We start from the raw sequence: 19,676 nt of genomic DNA, 5'->3' as shown, positions 1-19,676 counted from the left end.
GCTAATAGTATTAGAGGCAGAGGATCAGCAGGACAGCCAGGCAACTGGTATTGGATACTGAAATAATTCTGCGCTCCTCACTGATCTCTCCACAATAGTAAGCTATCTTTGTTGGATCGCTGTGCAAATAGTGCGTGTCACACTCACATAAATAATATTATCAAAACAGCAGAGCGCTCAACAACTCTTAGATCTATTATAATATTCAAGTCCTTTTCAAGCTAACAGCCAAAAGAGTCCTCCCACAAATGCAGATCACTTCTATGTCTTCCACAGTCTTCATGCAATCCGATATTCCATCACTTATAAATAATATACGCTCACCAGAATAAATGGCCAATCAATCAAGATCAGCAAAACACGTGTTTGGCCCAGCCTGTGATCACTCTTCTATCTGTTGTCGCTCTTCTTATACTCAGTAGTCATGTAGAGAAAATAAACTTCAATAGTGTGATACTGTTAAGAACATAGGCATCTGCTTTTCACCAGTGCTCCCCTATTGACCAAAACTGTCACCAGCGTGTCTCCACCACCTTAGTAGGTAAGCCTCTCACCAGACTCTGTGGCCGACCCCTCACAGACCAGCAATTCAGCGTGTGTGTTACAAGTCTTTGCCTCCAGCATCAAGTTTTCTAAAACTCAAACAACGCTTGACATAGCATAATTCCGTTTATTCATAAAAAGTATTAAAAAGTAGTGCACTCACATGTGTTCCATAAAATATGCGCATGTAAAAAGTATCTTTCCCCTCGAGGTCTTAGCGTCTCACCGGCTCTCCAGGCCACGCCCAACTAGTTTCGTCATCCGACTCATCAGGGGCTTGGCCATTCAGAGCCGGCAGACGCCATAAATTCCCACCCATCGGTCACATGATCCCTTGTTACAATCAACGTCATTGGCCAGTTCTCTGCTCTGAATTTCTGTTGTGCCTCCTGATTGGTTATTGTCTTAGCCTGATGGATATATAGAGACTACACCTCCCAGAACTCCGCGCGAGCCGTCTAAAACAACAGTAGCCTCATTCCAAAAAACTACACTACCCAGGGTGCCAATGATATCCCAGGGAACCAATCACACGGGCTAAAAGTCGGAGCATGCAGGGCGGACTACACCGCTCAGCAGCTCCTCAAATTAACAAAGTTTATTAAGATTCTAAAATTTCAGTAAAAAACCGGAGGAGCTTTTTTAATTCCAGGAACGAGTTATATCAGAACAGTTTGTTAACTATTTTGTAATTATTGTGTACATAACTACAAACAACCATATGCTTAGCTACCGTCTATTTGTACTGGCCTATGACACCAATATCCCATGGGGCTTGTTCACTCAAATTTACACAGCAGTTCCCATTTTCCCAACAAGAAAATACTTAATTATTATATAAAATGTTAAATGATTATATATACATATAAAGACCATGATTAATCATATGTATTCTATATTAGAGGGTCATAGACTGTCTATATTTGGCAGTACATTTGGGGGGCCATGAATTATATTTGATAGTTCTATCTTACTTAGGTCCCCCAATAAACTGTAATTTCTAACCATCCCGGGCTATCCACTGTATATAATGATGCATACCACCCATGCTACAGGCCACCTGCCATGTGACTAAACAGTGAGGGTCAAAATTCATTAAAAGTTAGGGACACCCAATATCTATATAAAAAATGGCGATACTATATATGGAGACGGTCCTACACCTTAAATCTCATATTGTCACCAGAAATCTTACTTTCCAGAAACAGCGTCGTGTCTACCCACATAGCGCTGTACCTGCAACATGGGGTGTATTCCACAACTTCAATGGTCATCAATATTTAACCAGTGACCCCAATTGTTGTGCCCTGTCTGTTTGAAAAGATTTTTTATATAGATATTGGGTGTCCCTAACTTTTAATGAATTTTGACCCTCACTGTTTAGTCACATGGCAGGTGGCCTGTAGCATGGGTGGTATGCATCATTATATACAGTGGATAGCCCGGGATGGTTAGAAATTACAGTTTATTGGGGGACCTAAGTAAGATAGAACTATCAAATATAATTCATGGCCCCCCAAATGTACTGCCAAATATAGACAGTCTATGACCCTCTAATATAGAATACATATGATTAATCATGGTCTTTATATGTATATATAATCATTTAACATTTTATATAATAATTAAGTATTTTCTTGTTGGGAAAATGGGAACTGCTGTGTAAATTTGAGTGAACAAGCCCCATGGGATATTGGTGTCATAGGCCAGTACAAATAGACGGTAGCTAAGCATATGGTTGTTTGTAGTTATGTACACAATAATTACAAAATAGTTAACAAACTGTTCTGATATAACTCGTTCCTGGAATTAAAAAAGCTCCTCCGGTTTTTTACTGAAATTTTAGAATCTTAATAAACTTTGTTAATTTGAGGAGCTGCTGAGCGGTGTAGTCCGCCCTGCATGCTCCGACTTTTAGCCCGTGTGATTGGTTCCCTGGGATATCATTGGCACCCTGGGTAGTGTAGTTTTTTGGAATGAGGCTACTGTTGTTTTAGACGGCTCGCGCGGAGTTCTGGGAGGTGTAGTCTCTATATATCCATCAGGCTAAGACAATAACCAATCAGGAGGCACAACAGAAATTCAGAGCAGAGAACTGGCCAATGACGTTGATTGTAACAAGGGATCATGTGACCGATGGGTGGGAATTTATGGCGTCTGCCGGCTCTGAATGGCCAAGCCCCTGATGAGTCGGATGACGAAACTAGTTGGGCGTGGCCTGGAGAGCCGGTGAGACGCTAAGACCTCGAGGGGAAAGATACTTTTTACATGCGCATATTTTATGGAACACATGTGAGTGCACTACTTTTTAATACTTTTTATGAATAAACGGAATTATGCTATGTCAAGCGTTGTTTGAGTTTTAGAAAACTTGATGCTGGAGGCAAAGACTTGTAACACACACGCTGAATTGCTGGTCTGTGAGGGGTCGGCCACAGAGTCTGGTGAGAGGCTTACCTACTAAGGTGGTGGAGACACGCTGGTGACAGTTTTGGTCAATAGGGGAGCACTGGTGAAAAGCAGATGCCTATGTTCTTAACAGTATCACACTATTGAAGTTTATTTTCTCTACATGACTACTGAGTATAAGAAGAGCGACAACAGATAGAAGAGTGATCACAGGCTGGGCCAAACACGTGTTTTGCTGATCTTGATTGATTGGCCATTTATTCTGGTGAGCGTATATTATTTATAAGTGATGGAATATCGGATTGCATGAAGACTGTGGAAGACATAGAAGTGATCTGCATTTGTGGGAGGACTCTTTTGGCTGTTAGCTTGAAAAGGACTTGAATATTATAATAGATCTAAGAGTTGTTGAGCGCTCTGCTGTTTTGATAATATTAGGCAACTGGTATTACTTAAAAGAAAATAAATATGGCAGCCTCCATATCCCTGCCGTTACAGTTGTCCTTTTACCACTCTCTGACCTCCTAACACAGGATGGCGGCCGCAGAGTGTCTCTCATTCCTTGATCACACCACATTGCATGATCTCGCAAGGAGTGAGATTAGACAGGAGCTCACACGAGAGCTCTCTCCCGTCAGACAACACAGCGAGCAGCCTGCCAGCGGCGGATCAGCACTGGCAGGCTGCAATCGTTATTTACAGAAGGAAATTTATTTCTATAGCACTGCCATCTAACACAGCGCTGCACAGAGGATCGGCTTGTCACTAACTGTCCCTCTGACGGGCTCACAATCTAATCCCTGACATAGTAGTGTAGTGTATGGATTGTAATGTAGGGCCAATTTGGGGAGGGGGATGGGGGAATAAGGGGGGATTAAAAAAATTTAAATATTTCACAGGTTTTTTTTGTTAATAAAAAAAATCCAATAATCACAGCAGCAATCAGAGACCACCAAAAGAAAGCTCTATTAGTGGTAAAAAAAAAAGGAGGTAAAATTCATTTGGCCGCTAAGTTGTATGACGGAGCAATAAACCGAATAAAGTTGTGATTGTGAAGTGCCGAATTGTAAAAAAAATGGCCTGATCACTAGGGGGTTGTAAGCAGGGCCGGATTTTGGCCAAGGCCACCTAGGCGATGGCCTAGGGCGCCAAAACAGCAGGCTAAACTGGTGCAGCATTTGCAAGCTTGCAAATGCTGCAATGCAGGGAGATCAGACGAGCACCTGACCGAGGAACTCTGCTGCTAGCCGCCTGTGTAGCAGCCACCTTGCTCTCTGTGCACGTTTGCATTGTGGCCGGCGGCGGCTATGGACTTGGTCAGCATTGGAGATTGAAAGGAAGAGGAAGCTTCTGCACTGGAGACGAGCGGAGAAATGAGTGACACTGATGGCTGCTGCGTTGTGAAGGCGAACTAACTTCGTATACTGAAGGGGGGGGGAAGGATTGAGGGAGCCATCTGGCTACCTATACTGGAGGGAAAGGGGGAGGGGTCATCTGGATACCTATACTGGAGGGAAAGGGGGAGGGGTCATCTGGCTACCTATACTGGAGGGAAAGGGGGAGGGGTCATCTGGATACCTATACTGGAGGGAAAGGGGGAGGGGTCATCTGGCTACCTATACTGGAGGGAAAGGGGGAGGGGTCATCTGGCTACCTATACTGGAGGGAGGGGTCATTTCGTTATCTATACTGAAGGGGGGCGGGTGGTGACAGTGGCCTTGGGCAGTAAAGAGTACAAATCCGGCCCTGGGTGTAAGCCTCTGGGACTCAAGAGGTTAAGTATTGCTTCAAAGTCTATACACTCAATTTATGCTTCTACTACATGGATTTGGTAAGATTGCACAATCAAAATTGTATCATTAATGGGCACCTAACAGGTGGTACAATCTCCTGAACAATCAGACAGTGTTGATGGTACAATCGGCAACAAACAATCGATGTATCGCTAGTTCTGCTGATCTAAAAACAGATCGATTCCACTGAGTTGGAGCTGACTGATGACATTTTTCTCCCCATTTATGAGCCCGAATGATCGTCTCTGACCAATTGGATTGGCCGGTCTGGGAGATTGTACCATTGATAGGGACTAGTAGGGTGTGACCCCGCTGAGGGACTGCCAGTGACACAGAATAAGTCAGCTACAGATGGTCAATGAGATGCAAATAATACAGAGTTGATGCAGTATTGTGCACATTTTGTATGCAAATTTATGCAGCCTGAAGATGAACCAATCAAAACCTGCTGCATATAAAATTAGCATAATACTGCTTCAACTTGAAATTATTTGCATGTCATTGATCATCCCTAATGTCAGCACTACATGAATATGGAGAGGAATACAGGACAGTCGCCGATGCATATGACCCATGTAACCAGCATCCAGAGGAGACGGCAATATCACCTGCTGCAATCATGCACTATTTTAAAGCGGAACTGTAATTCCACAAAAAGCAAACAGTTTCACTTACCTGGGGCTTCCCCAAGCCCCCAGCAGCCGTCCTGACCCGTGCGATCTTGCGTTCTCCCACCGCAGTGCAGCTTCGTTACCGTCAACTTATAAGTCGACGGCAACTGCGCCTGCGTGCCCCGGGCTTCATGTTCCAGCCAGCAATAGCGTCCTGCGCTAATAGCGGCGCGGGACAGGGCGATGATTGGGGGCTTGGGGAGGCCCCCCAGGTAAGTGAAAGTTTGTTTTCAGCATATTTACAGTTCCGCTTTAAAGGGATACTGTAGGGGGGTCAGGGGAAAATGAGTTGAAGTTACCCTGGGCTTCTAATGGTCCCCCACAGACATCCTGTGCTCGCGCAGCCACTCCCCGATGCTCCAGCCCCGCCTCTGGTTCACTTCTGGAATTTCAGACTTTAAAGTCAGAAAACCACTGCACCTGCATTGCCGTGTCCTCGCTCCTGCTGATGTAACCAGGAGTAGCACAAGCCCAGTATGGTCTGTGTCTGCGCAATACACTCCTGGTGACATCAGCGGGAGCGAGGACACGGCAACGCAGGCGCAGTGGTTTTCAGACTTAAAGTCTGAAATTCCAGAAGTGAACCGGAGGCGGGGCCGGAGCATCGGTGAGTGGCTGTGTGGACACAGGATGTCTGCGGGGGACCATTAGAAGCCCCTGGCAAGTTCAACTCATTTTCCCCCGACCCCCCCTACAGTGTCCCTTTAAAGAGACTCCGTAACAAAAATTGCATCCTGTTTTTTTATCATCCTACAAGTTCCAAAAGCTATTCTAATGTGTTCTGGCTTACTGCAGCACTTTCTGCTATCACAGTCTCTGTAATAAATCAATGTATCTTTCCCCTGTCAGACTTGTCGGCCTGTGTCTGGAAGGCTGACAAGTTCTTCAGTGTTGTGGTTCTGCTATGAATTCCCCCTTCCAGGCCCCTCTATGCACGCTGCCTGTGTATTATTTAGATTAGAGCAACTTCTCTCTTCTCTCTTATCTTTTACAAGCTGGATAAATCGTCCTCTGAGCTGGCTGGGCTTTCACATACTGAAGAATTACAGACAAGGGCAAAGCTGTTTGCAGGAGAAAAAAGAGCAGCCTGAAACTTCAGTGCATGAGAACTGCAGGGAGAAAGAAACACACAAATGATCTCTTGAGATACAAAAGGAAGGGTGTATACAGCCTGCTTGTGTATGGATGTATTTTCTATGTGTGGACATACTGTACATCAACCTACTTCCTGTTTTGGCGGCTATTTTGTTTGTTTATAAACAAACTTTTTAAAACTGTTTTTAACCACTTTTAATGCGTCGAGGAGCGGCGAAATTGTGACAGAGGGTAATAGGAGATGTCCCCTAACGCACTGGTATGTTTACTTTTGTGCGATTTTAACAATACAGATTCTCTTTAAGGCCATGTCTTCAGTTAAAGGATTGCAAACATCATGTAAGCATGCTTACCTCCTTGTCTTTGCCTATAAAACACAGTCTAAACTGACAGGTGGGAACATCAAAAATTGACTCCAATCAGTGGATGGTTTTAAAAATCAGATGTTTGCGCTCTGTCAGTAGACCCGTCTATGAGGCTCCGTAATGACCTATAATGATGCCCTGTTGCAGGACAGTTACAGCAGCCCCTCCCCTGAGGAACCGGAGTCATGCTCTGCTTGGCTAGAGCTACTGGCCAATCACAAGCTTTGTTTCTGTTTGATTAGAGGCTTCCTCCTATATAAGGGCATGATTCTGACAGTGCCACCTGGTGGGCAGTGTTTAGCAGAAGGGCTATTGCATCGCCTCTGGGGGCAGTGTCTCCCTCCAGATCATGGACTCTCCTCTGAGGTGGATTTTACATTTTTGTGAAATTTAATAAACCTGAAATTACAGTTTTGCCCCCAAAAACACTCACCTAAAAAGTTGCCTTTCATTCCTACTTGAAAAAAATTCGTGCCATACTGGAGTTATTTCAAGAAGTAAGATTGCCTTAATAAAAGCAGGATCCCCCCCCTCAGAAAGTGATCGCTCAGCAGCCCTGAACAATAGCCCCCCTATCGCACGGCTGTCCTCTGCTTCACGCAGCTGGTTTTGTTTAACAAACGCCTTTCTTCTTCAGAGCAGAAACTCGATCCGGCCTCACGAGGAAACCTCCTGACCCAGAAAACATGGCAGAGGGATCCTGCCTGTCTGACCAGGGCTCACGTCCAACACTTGCTGAGGTTTTACGGGAACGCCGTACGCCAACGCAGCCAGCATGTACAGACTCCCGGCTCAACTTCACATTTCATGTACACGGCGTACAAACCGGTCTCCATGTCGGAAGTCGGTGACGGTTTTCTGCACAGGCATAATTTGTGTAAAATGAATGAACTGAAGGGATAACCGTCTTGTTATGATTAATGTTTGATGGAAAAAAATGATTTCACATCGATTGAGAGGGCCTTATGTATTGATCAGTAGTGATGAGCTCAAATTTCGCATAGTAGCATTTTTGATGCAAAATTTAGAATTCCGATGCAAAATCGTACCGCAAAATTTCAAACTATTGCTAAATGAATCTTGCTTGATATCGTAATTATGCAATGACATGTGATTTTGCGAAAAAACATTTCTTATTCCTAATACACTTCAATGCATTTATGTAAAAATTAGGCATTATTGTGCATATCTGCAAAATCAAGATTAACCACAAAATTGTAATTATAGTCAGAATTGTAATTGTGAAAATGAGGCAAAAATGTACAAAACCGAAATTACTTGTTATGATCAACACTATGTAGCAACTCGTAAGGAAGGTGTAATTTGGGGTCTGGCGATCTGAAGATCCCAGACCCGGATTTCCATCACGAGAGCCTATAGGCACAGATGTTCTGGAACCCAAGACTTCGCCCTTCTCGAACCCACAAATTACCCTGCCGAACCGCACTACAAGTATGCTGGCTGGCCAAGCTGTCACCTCTTTCCTATTCCCCTGCTCAACGTAGGTAGCCACACAGGTGTCTTTTAGTGTTAGGCAGCCAGAGTAACCTATAATTTATGCTCTGCATAGGGAAGAGGGGAGGGAGATGCTCAGAGAGGGGAGTGAGCCACCTCTCCATCTTCAGGCGCCTGTAGGCATGTGCCTACAATGCCTTATGGAAAATCCGACCCTGGCGAATCCCCGAATACCAGTGCTGCTATGACGGCGCCCAGCTTCAGCGCTAAGCGCCGGGCGCCAGGATGAACCGCTTCAGACAAGAGGAGATGCTGCGATTTTGCGACCAGCTGAACATCCCAGTGACAAGAAGTGACTGAGTAACAGAACTTCAACAGCAATCCGCTCTCGACTCTCTGCTTGTTTGGGGCGCTACCTAATACTGGGGGCACACCTGGCTACCTATACCGGGAGGGGGGGCAACATACATAATACTGGGATGGCATCTTCTACCTATACTGGTGGGAGGGGCACACTAGAATCTCCGCCTCTAGTGCTGCAGAACCTTGCCCTGGATACGGGAGATTTTACCACTCTGATTTCCCTCCGCCTGACACAGTTTTCTGCTTCTGCCGTTTCTTTTTCTTCCAAGTCTGTGAAATTCAATAGAAGGCAAATATTTATTTTTCTTCTGTCTCCGAGACGTGTAATCGCTGCGATCTCGCCGTGCGTGGACTGCGCTGCCATCCTCCCTCCGCTCTGCTCCAGGATAAATCTCTGAAAACACGTCCTGTCTAGGCTTGGCTCCAAGCATGCAGGCGGGAGAGACGGATCGGTTACAGTCGTCTCAGGACAAATAACTGGGGGCAGATGCCGGGAGACCTCCGTCCAGCAACAGAGGCCCGGGGGACAGTGACACAAATGTACAAGAGAATGCAGCATCCGCACAGACTGAGAGAATGCAGCATCCGCACAGACCAAGAGAATGGCAATATACAAATATAACCTACGGGATCTCACAAAAGTCAGTGCAGCTCTCACATTATCCTACTAATATTATAAATGGGAAGGTTCGGATGTTTGGATGTTTGTTACTCGATCACGCAAAAATGGCTGAACGGATTTGCATGAAATTTGGCACACACATAGTACATTACCTGGAATAAAGTATAGGATACTTTTTATTCCCATAACCAAAAAGGGGGCGGAGACAAATACAAATTTCACTGGAAAATGTAAACTGCAGCCATTCTTACACTGTTAATGGCAGGGTTCTCAAACTTTGCACAGATGGTCGTTGGGTGACTGGGATTAATATTCAGAAAGGTGGGTGGAGTCTACAAAAGCCAATCAAACTTCACATATTGCTTCTCAAGGGGAATATTTAATTGCTGCCATTCTTGCACTGTTAATGGCACAAGCCTCAAACTTGGTACAGTTGGTCATTGGGTGACTGGGGTTCAAATTCAAAAAAGGGGGGTGGAGCCACAAACAGCCAATCAGATTTGTTTCATTTCAATGCAAATTATTGATGCCAAAGACCGCAAAGCTCACAAACTTGGTCATTGAGGAATTGAGTACCGGTAATTATGTGTGAGGGTTAGGAAAAGTGGGTGCAGCCAACACCAGCCAAATACTATCTTTTCATGGGACAACACTGATGTGACACAGTAATGCAATGTAAAGTAGACAGTGTAAAGGTGGCCACATACGATACAATAAAATGATCCGATTTTATGGCAATTTGATGAAGACGCTTAGATTTCCCAATGTATCGAAAGCTTTTTTTTTTTTTTTTTCATTAGAGCAAGAAACACGATCGGATTTCCCATTTTGCTCAATAAAAGTAGATTGAGAATGGTGGATTTGTCTGATCAGTTGTTATAAAGATTGAAGGGTGTGTGTTAGATTGTCAATTTAATAATATACACACCCTAGCAATTTCCTCAGAGTTTCCAATCGTTTTTATCATAACTGGGGAAAAACAGACAGGCAATGACACAGACACCTACTGATTTCTCTCCACCTCCAGGATGAGTTTCCTCCCTTCTGACATCACTACGATCTCGCCCCGATCTGGAGTCACCTGATGAGACAGAGCAATGTCCGTGAGACCCAGAGATGGGACAATAATAACAGGAAACATACATTCACAGTTACAGCTGAGCAGTTATTGGCCTGGACCACACTGCTTTAAAGAGGACCTGTAGTGAAATGACATAATGAATAAAAGGTTTTATTTTTTACAATATTAATTTATAGATGATTTAGTCAGTGTTTGCCCGTTGAAAATCTTTCCTCTCCCTGATTTACATTCTGAAATGTATCCCTGGTGGTGACAAGGGTTTGTGATGTGATATTTTCTTGATTGCAGAAGTCGGTCGTGCTGCATTCTCGTGCACTTGAGATCCTGTACAAAGTAAAACGAGCGCAGGAAGATAGCATAGCAATCGCAGCACAATGTGATTTTTTTTCTGCGATTTCAGCAATTTTTTCCTGACTGATTTTTTTCCTCCCCTCGCAAATCGCAATCATTCCGCCACCACGTTGTACACCTGTCAGCTTGCAAAGAAAATTGCGGCAAAACTGCAGTAGTGGAAGTTGAGTGAAATGCGATCGCATCACACTACAATCTTAGTTGTAATCACATTTTACAGTGGAAATAGGCCCACAGCCTTGTGGTGCACCAATATATGTTTATATTGTAGCAAAATTACCTGGAAACGGGGCATTGCTTTACTGCGATGTGTGTTTATTTTGGAAGGGATTCATTTTATTAATTTTTAATTACATATGTATTGTGTTTGTGTAATTTAACTTTCCGCCACTAGATGGTGCTGGAAACACTATCCTGATTTCCAGGAAGTATTCACTTTCTTTTTTCACAGTAACTCATGCTTTTACTACTTCCTGTCATTACAAATGGACATGGCCCCGATCAGGGTATTTCAAGCATTTTAATTCCAGGCATTGCGATTGGTTAGGGGAACCAATCCCCAATCGTGGATCTAGGCATACCTCCCAACATTTTGAGATGAGAAAGAGAGACACTTAAACCACGCCCCTGCCCCACCACTGATCACGCCCCTGTCACACCCCCTAGTCATGCATACCATAAAGATTCCATGAGAAAAATATGTTGTTTTATAATTCAAACTACACTGGTCCTTTCTATCCTGCTTCATTTTGCTTCATATTAACATTTGAAAACAAGAAATATATCAATTTAAAGGTTGGGAATAAAGTTTAGAGTCAATCAAACACATTATTTAGTAGAGAAATATATATATATTTACATAGAAAGAGGGACAAAGTCCTGAAAGAGGGCCAAATGAGGGTGAACGAGGGACGGAGGGACAAGGCTCCCAAAGAGGGACTGTCCCTCCAAAAGAGGGACAGTTGAGAGCTATGGATCTAGGCGTACCGGCAGGTATGAGCGGCGGGCAGGGGAGTGCTTATGCACGTCGGTGGTGGGGGAAAGCGACGCATAAAAATGTCCTGGAGCCATTAACAGGTCCAGCAGGGCGTTTTAACCACTTGCCGACCGCACGCTTATACCGTGCGTCGGCAAAGTGGCAGCTGCAGGACCAGCGACGCAGTACTGCGTCGCCAGCTGCAGGCTGATTAATCAGGAAGCAGCCGCTCGCGCGAGCGGCTGCTTCCTGTCAAATCACGGCGGGGGGCTCCGTGAATAGCCTGCGGGCCGCCGATGGCGGCTCGCAGGCTAAATGTAAACACAAGCGGAAATAATCCGCTTTGTTTACATTTGTACGGCGCTGCTGCGCAGCAGCGCCGTAAGGCAGATCGGCGATCCCCGGCCAATCAGCGGCCGGGGATCGCCGCCATGTGACAGGGGACGTCCTGTCACTGGCTGCACAGGACGGATAGTGTCCTGTGCAGCCCGGATCACCGGGGAGGGGAGCAGGTAGGAGAGGGAGGGGGGGGATTTCGCCGCGGAGGGGGGCTTTGAGGTGCCCCCCCCCCCCGCCAGCCACACGCAGGCAGAAGAGATCAGACCCCCCCTGCACATCATCCCCATAGGGGGGAAAAAGGGGGGCGATCTGATCGCTCTGCGTGCACCCTGATCTGTGCTGGGGGCTGTAGAGCCCACCCAGCACAGATCACTAATAACCACGCTGGTCCTTAAGGGGGGGTAAAGGGTGGGTCATCAAGTGGTTAATGCAGCGGCTTGCCACTAAGTGGTTAAGTTGCGCTGCAGCGTTGCTTTTTTCCATGTGTGATGTATGATTCGCAAGTCACTGCAAACGCAAAAAAAAATCACTTTTGTTTTGCAAAAATTACATCCCATTTAGAAGTGAATAAGACACATTAATTAATCTCATGTAAGTTAGCTACATTGGTGTGCACAGAAAAATCACAATCCCCCCCCCCCCCCCCCCCAAAAAAAAATGCAAAAAAAACTAAACAAAAATGGAAAATCGCAAAGAATAAAAAAAAAAAAAGACAAAAAATATCAGATACCGCATAATAGGACGTGCCAACCATTTCATACCACATTCCCGCCACTCCCAGGAGGGCAACTGCTCGGCCATGTTGTGTGTAGGGATGCTTGCCTCGTTCTGATGTGAATGAGATTCAGGAATAATAATAATACCAGGCCGGTCTCACCATCCTGCGGTAAGAATAAACACAGATCTCTCGCCTCGTTTGTTTTGCTTGGTATTCTGGGCAGCAGATGGCGGACAGGACAGACTGGAATCTGTCTGAGTGATCGCATCTGAGGAGAATATTGTACCATTAATGGCCACCTTCAGTAAGAAATCCTCTTAAAACTTAACAAACAATTTCCACCCAGTCCTGAGCCCTTGCTGCATGCCTATTGGCCAGGTTGGCCCACACTGCCCTCTTTCCCAGAATCCTCTCTGCCTGGCCCTCAGCAGCGTGTGATATGATTGGTCCCCACTGGTAAAGCTGTAATTTATTGGCCCGGAGGTCCCGATTATAAATATATCAGTTGGAGAGAGCAGCAATTGTCTCCTGTTTGGCTTGGGCTAAAAACGGCCTTGTGTAACAACACGGCTCAGCCTAATTATCTGTGAGATTTCCTGCCGCGGCAGAGAAGGCTTAATATTGGTTTATGACTGTCCAGCTGTCTCCCCCTGTTATTTCTGAAATGGCATACTTATTTCATTTACATTAACCACAGCCACTTCCCACCGACAGCTGCGGTACACGTCCGAAAAAGAGGCTACCGCAGAAATACTCAGAAATCAGCTCCGAGCAGCGCAGTCATCAGAGTTCCAAAATGTCATTGTTATTTGTGTCAAACGTGTCTTCTGCTGCTTCTAACCCTGTTTTAAAAATGTGGTTACCAATGGTGAAGGATCAGGGGCAGAAGAGGCATGAACTGGCCCCCTACTCTAGAGCAAAGCAGGACCATACAAAAGGCAACCCAGGCGCATACATTTGAAATCGGTGCCGGTAGACTTGGGCGCAGGATACAGCTGTTATACAGCTGTATCCTGCTTCTGCACAAGTCCCGGCCGTGTTAATTACCATTCCCCCTCCAGGCCACCATGGATAGTGGGGGAATTATATAATTCAGCTTCCAGCAATTGCTGGAGACCGTATTATTGTGTTTTATAAGCAACTTCGGCTCCGTCTTCTGATGGTGCCGGCGTTACTGGAGCGGTGGCGGGAGAACGGAGGATCGGCGGGGAACAGGATGGTTGCTGGGGGCTTGCAGAAGCCCCAGGTAAGTGAAACGGTGTGTTGAAAAAGTATCTACAGTTCCGCTTTAACTATCAGTTAGCCATTAAAAGGTATTACTTTTACAAGACAAGTTTTTTTATACCTACATAAGTGGTTTGGCTAACACGGTACAGAAACTTTTCTGCTACTACCCTTATCTCTCCATATTTATACAACACAATGGGGTTGATTCACTATGACTAATGGCGTGCCTTATCAGAGTTAACACGTCTTATCAACATTAACATGCCTTATCAGAGTATCATAGAGAGCGCTATGAACGTATGCCTGCTAATTGGCAATGACGAGAGCTCCACTCGTCCTGCCCTGAGCCCCTGCGGGTCCAGTCACTTTAAAGGGCATTATCCCCGCACTTTGATTGGCCCAATAGGCTGTCTGTCACTTGACAGGCAGCCTATTGGGCCAATCAAAGGATTAGACCCGCAGGGGCTCAGGGCAGGATGAGTGGAGCTCTCGTCATGGCCAATTAGCAGGCATAAGTTTGTAGCACTCGCTATGCTACTCTGATAAGGCGCGTTAACTTTGATAAGGCATGTTTGTAAAAGCGTGTTAACTCTGATAAGGCATGTTAACTGATAAGGCATGTTAACTCTGATAAGGCACACTATTTGTTATAGTGAATCAACCCCAAAGTGCCATGATCATTCGTTCTCTCGTTCACGCCTGTCATCTGCCATTGCGTCACGTTGCGTGCTCCCGTGGGCAGGAAGATGGACCGGGTAACCTGGTTTGTCGGGAGGCGTCACTGTAGGGTTCCCCGATTCATCCTCAGGTGAGTATTCAGCGTTAGTATTCACCACCCGTTCTTCTCAGGACTTCCATTTATCGTTAGGTGGTGACCCCCTGTTTCCTGCCAGTGCCTCGTTATCACCCCAGGAGGCGCTCTCCCTCGCTGTCCTCTCCACAGAGAAGGTTCCTGGTGGTGACCCTCTGTTTCCTGCCAGTGCCTCGTTATCACCCCAGGAGGCGCTGTCCTCTCCACAGAGGAGGTTCCTGGCGGTGACCCTCTGTTTCCTGCCAGTTCCTCGTTATCACCTCAGGAGGCGCTCTCCTCTCTCCCTCGCTGTCCTCTCCACAGAGGAGGTTCCTGGTGGTGACCCTCTGTTTCCTGCCAGTGCCTCGTTATCACCCCAGGAGGCGCTCTCCCTCGCTGTCCTCTCCACAGAGAAGGTTCCTGGTGGTGACCCTCTGTTTCCTGCCAGTGCCTCGTTATCACCCCAGGACGCGCTCGCCTCTCTCCCTCGCTGTCCTCTCCACAGAGGAGGTTCCTGGTGGTGACCCTCTGTTTCCTGCCAGTTCCTCGTTATCACCCCAGGAGGCGCTCTCCCTCGCTCTCCTCTCCACAGAGGAGGTTCCTGGTGGTGACCCTCTGTTTCCTGCCAGTGCCTCATTATCACCCCAGGAGGCGCTCTCCCTCGCTGTCCTCTCCACAGAGAAGGTTCCTGGTGGTGACCCTCTGTTTCCTGCCAGTGCCTCGTTATCACCCCTGGAGGCGCTCTCCTCTCTCCCTCGCTGTCCTCTGCACAGAGGAGGTTCCTGGTGGTGACCCTCTGTTTCCTGCCAGTGCCTCGTTATCACCCCAGGAGGCGCTCTCCTCTCTCCCCCGCTGTCCTCTCCACAGAGGAGGTTCCTGGTGTTGCTAAGAGTTAAACCTTCCATAAAGTCTATTACAAGTCTGCCCGTAATAATGTTGGGCCTATTCCAGTAGTTTCAGTCATTTAGCAGCAATTTAGGAACCAATTGTAAGCTATTAATGGAGCAGGTCTGGCCGCTGCTGCCCCAACGTTTCTCCTAATAAGGACAGCGAGACATTTACACAGAATGTTCCTCAAAAAAATAAAAACAAGGGTTCAGCTTTCCCATGTTTGGCCAGGAAGATGTCACAAGATTAGGCGTCTGTTCTGGGAACGTCGGCCTAATGAGTCTGTAGAAGACGTGACGGAGGTCCTGGAGAGGTCCTCAATGAGCCATCTCACACGGAACGCTATCTAAGAGCCATTTTTGTGTTCTTAGACATTCGGCCTCATTTACTACAACATCTGGAGATGGTTTACTGCCATACTGGATCTTCTGCCATCAGCTATCAAGGGCTCACGGTTCTCGGCAAGGATTGCTGAGAAGTTAGTGAATTGGCTGTTCCTGATCTCTGTCCCACACACACAGCCCAGTGATTTTTTTTTTTGATTTTTTTTTGGGTGGGGGAAATTTAAGCTATCAAAGCCTATTTTTTTTTACAGACATTCTCATTGAGGGACCATGGACATGCCCGGAATCCCACAACTGTTAATTCATTCACCCTTCTGGAAATCCCCCCTTGGTCCAATTGACCTTGCCACGTTAATGGAAAAATGTAAATATTTTTGGGCAAATCCAAACCAGGTTGCCACCAGCGGGTAGCTAAGGAGCTATAGCCCCCGGAGCAATTTTACACTGGGCCCCCAAACACTCTATACATAGCATTTGAGACGGTGCTGCAAAACCTGTCAAGGACAACCCCAATATCAGAGGTGCAAGAGGGGGATGGGGAACAGCTTGTTAATGAATGGTTACTATTCAAAGCATCTAAGTGATTATACCAGCATATGACCAATAAAGAGCTAATACTGTGGCCAATCGGGGTCCCCCTGGCCCAAGGGCCCCAGTGTGGTCACAACCTCTGCAACCCATATTGCTACACCACTGCAGGTTGCTAGATTGGCCATGTCTTAGCAGATTTTCTACAAATCCAGACCAGAATAATAAAGTTGCTCGATCTTCTCTAGTCTGTGGATTCATAATTCAAGGAAAAGATTTTTGTAGAATCCCAGTTTTATTTTCTGTGCATCAGCTAAAAAAGTCGGTTTCATGTTGTATTGTCTCAGCTAAACGATACAGTCTTTCACACAGTCTGAGCCAAAATACCGGTATATGAATCTATGACCTTTTTTTTCTCTCCCCTGCACTCAGTAGCTGTTCTCTGCCTGGAAAGAGGTTCATGGCTGTGTTTCCTTATCGGCGAGGATTACACTACAGTCCAGCCTGGAGAGAAGCTGTCAGTTGCATACCTGATGTCCCACTCTTTCAGGCTGGAAAAGAAGAAATGCCTAGTCATTTGTATGCTTAGCACTGTCCACACACACGTCTATCTCATGTCATGTCCAGAGGAGAACAGGGTATTCCTTAAAGGACTAGTGATGATCTGGGGAGGGGGGGGGGGGACAGAGCTGTGGGTGGCCATGGCAACTACTAACCTTAACTTCCTCCGATACAGGGGACTATACTTCAGATCAGGTGGTTTTGTGGTGGCTACACTTGTGAAAAGTGTGAAGACCATGATGGCCACACTCGTTTTATGACCCTTGTGAGGTGGTCCCCAGGCTGTGAAGGGTAAAAAGGGGAGGCAAGGGAAGGGGCGTGAGCACTGTGGGGGCCCTATCAAAGTTTCGCTGGAGGGCCCCATGAATTGTAGTTATGCCCCTGGCTGGACACCAAGACTGCCGGGGAAAAGGGACTGTCGTCCAGCTTGGATGAACATCTCTCCAACTAATCTTCGGGTGTGTTTAGGGGCGGAGCAGTAGGGGGTGCAGAGGATGCAACTGCACCAGGGCCCCTGGATCAGAGGAGCCCACATCGGTGCCCTCCCTCAACTACAGTATTAGCTCTCTATTGGTCCTGTGCTCATAATAATCACTTCTATAGATACGTTGAATAGTGGTAATCATTAACAAAGTGCTCCCCATCCCCTTCTTGCACCTCTGACACTGTAGTTGCCATTGGCAGGTTTTGGAGCGCCGTATCAATTGTTATGTATAGGGTGCTTGGGGGCCCCATTGTAAAACTTGCATCGGGGCCCATAGCTCCTTAGCTACACCACTGGGTATATTGATGGCGGCAGCTGGCCCAGAAGATTGCAGGAAATAGTTCAGCTCCCAATTCAGAATAGGCTCAGGCTACACCAGTGGATTATGGGAAACAGCTACACAACAGCAGCGTTATCCTCCTGCAGCACAGCATAGTTATATAGGACATCACCAGCTCTGTTTTCAGTATCAGAGGATTATGGGAGAAATCCAGACAGGTGATGGCCACAATGGTGTAGCAGATTCAGCCTCCTGCAGCATAATAATAGGACTACATATTAAATAATAAGGTAAGGTAAAGAAAGTACGAGTCATGACCATGAACATTAGCTTGGTTTATTCTCCTGTAGGATGGTGGATATAAAGGGACATCGGAAACCCACTCATCTCTCCAGTCACCGGAGGAAAGGTAACATTGGCTGCAGGAGATAAGGTTATCTTATGATGGAGTAGGCAGCGGGTTCCCACCCATGGCCGGCAGGGTGGAGACACTTCCATCATGAGGCTGTAGAGGAAGTGCAGTGACCAGAGTCACCATAATATGGGAGTCCATGCCAGTTATGTAGGTCCAGATACAGATATAAAGATAAAGACCCGTATTGTCGTTACAGAGGGGGATTTTTGTTGGCCAAAGACGAGACGATATGACGGCCGCTGACTTAGTGGGAAAAGCTGAACTGGCCAGGAAAAGAACCTGTCATCACAATACTGCTGACATATGGAAGAGGATGAGAGGTCCAGGGATATTACTGTACGCAGATGAAAGTGGAGGAAAGCTTGTGGCCAGATGTTCCACCCAGAAGGAAAAGTAGAGATGATAATGGCTTCAAAGACGTCAGCACCGAGATCCTCCGGATTACTGGAGAAGTGTCTGCCAGCTGGGAGAGAGGGAACCATGTGCTGGAGCAAAGGTGGACTCAGGGAAGCCTTGTCATAATGATGAGGATCTAATCTGAGGAAGGCAACCTGGGGTCTCATAGTTCCGGGCAGAAGACTGCTTCCAATTCCATCATTTTGACAAAAGCCATTGGCTCGTATGTTGCCATATCTATATATATAAAATCGGATGTATGTATGTATGTATGTGTGTGTGTGTGTGTATGTGCCGCGATCACGCGAAAACGGCTTGACCGATTTGAACGAAACTTGGTATACAGATCCCTTACTACCTGGGATGATATGTTCTGGGGGTCTTGCGGCCCCCCTGCACACCTGGGCGGAGCTACAAACAGCAAATCAGATTTCACCAATTCAAGTCAATGGAAAAAATGTAAAAGGCTGCCATTCTCACAGTAATCAAGCCAGAGACCCCACACCTGGCACAGTTGGTCACTTGGTGACCAAGGTTACGAATCCAGGAAAGGTGGGAGGAGCATAACACAGCCAATCAAATTTCAGCCGTTCATTTTAAATGGAAAAATGTAAACCGCAGCCATTCTTAGACTGTTAATCGCAGGGTTCTCAAAATTGCCACAGTTGGTCACTGGGTGAATGCGATTAAGATTCAAGAAAGTGGGTGGAGCCTACAACTGCCAATCAAAATTCACCTATTGATTTTCAAGGAGAATATTAAAACTGCTGCCATTCTTACACTGTTAGTGGCAGAGGCTTCAAACCTGGTACAGTTGGTCATTCGGTGACTGGGGTCCAAATTCACTAAAGGGGCGGGGCCACAAACAGCCAATCAGATTTCCTTGCTGGATAAACTGCTTCCATTCACACATTTTTGATGCCAGGAACCTGAAAGCTCACAAACTTGGTCATTGAGTGACTGTGTGTCCAGGTTACAAAAA

The 19,676-nt window shown here is 46.3% G+C and overlaps 1 protein-coding gene across 2 annotated transcripts in view; it reads right to left on the bottom strand.

Moving 5' to 3' along the window:
• LOC137562347 (disintegrin and metalloproteinase domain-containing protein 33-like) overlaps nucleotides 1-19,676 on the bottom strand; it is a 164,564-nt gene that overhangs the window by 89,105 nt on the left and 55,783 nt on the right. For both annotated transcript variants that reach the window (XR_011030119.1, XM_068273686.1), the window contains exon 3: nucleotides 10,324-10,397. Coding sequence is in view for 1 of the 2 variants with exons in the window: in XM_068273686.1 (XP_068129787.1) it covers nucleotides 10,324-10,397 (74 nt within the window). In the remaining variant the exon portion in view is untranslated. The remainder of the gene's footprint in view (nucleotides 1-10,323; nucleotides 10,398-19,676) is intronic.

The sequence above is a fragment of the Hyperolius riggenbachi genome, chromosome 1, assembly GCF_040937935.1.
Source record: "Hyperolius riggenbachi isolate aHypRig1 chromosome 1, aHypRig1.pri, whole genome shotgun sequence".
Lineage (NCBI taxonomy): Eukaryota > Metazoa > Chordata > Amphibia > Anura > Hyperoliidae > Hyperolius > Hyperolius riggenbachi.
Note: the sequence above shows the minus strand (reverse complement) of the source record. Positions and strands in the feature narration are given on the sequence as shown.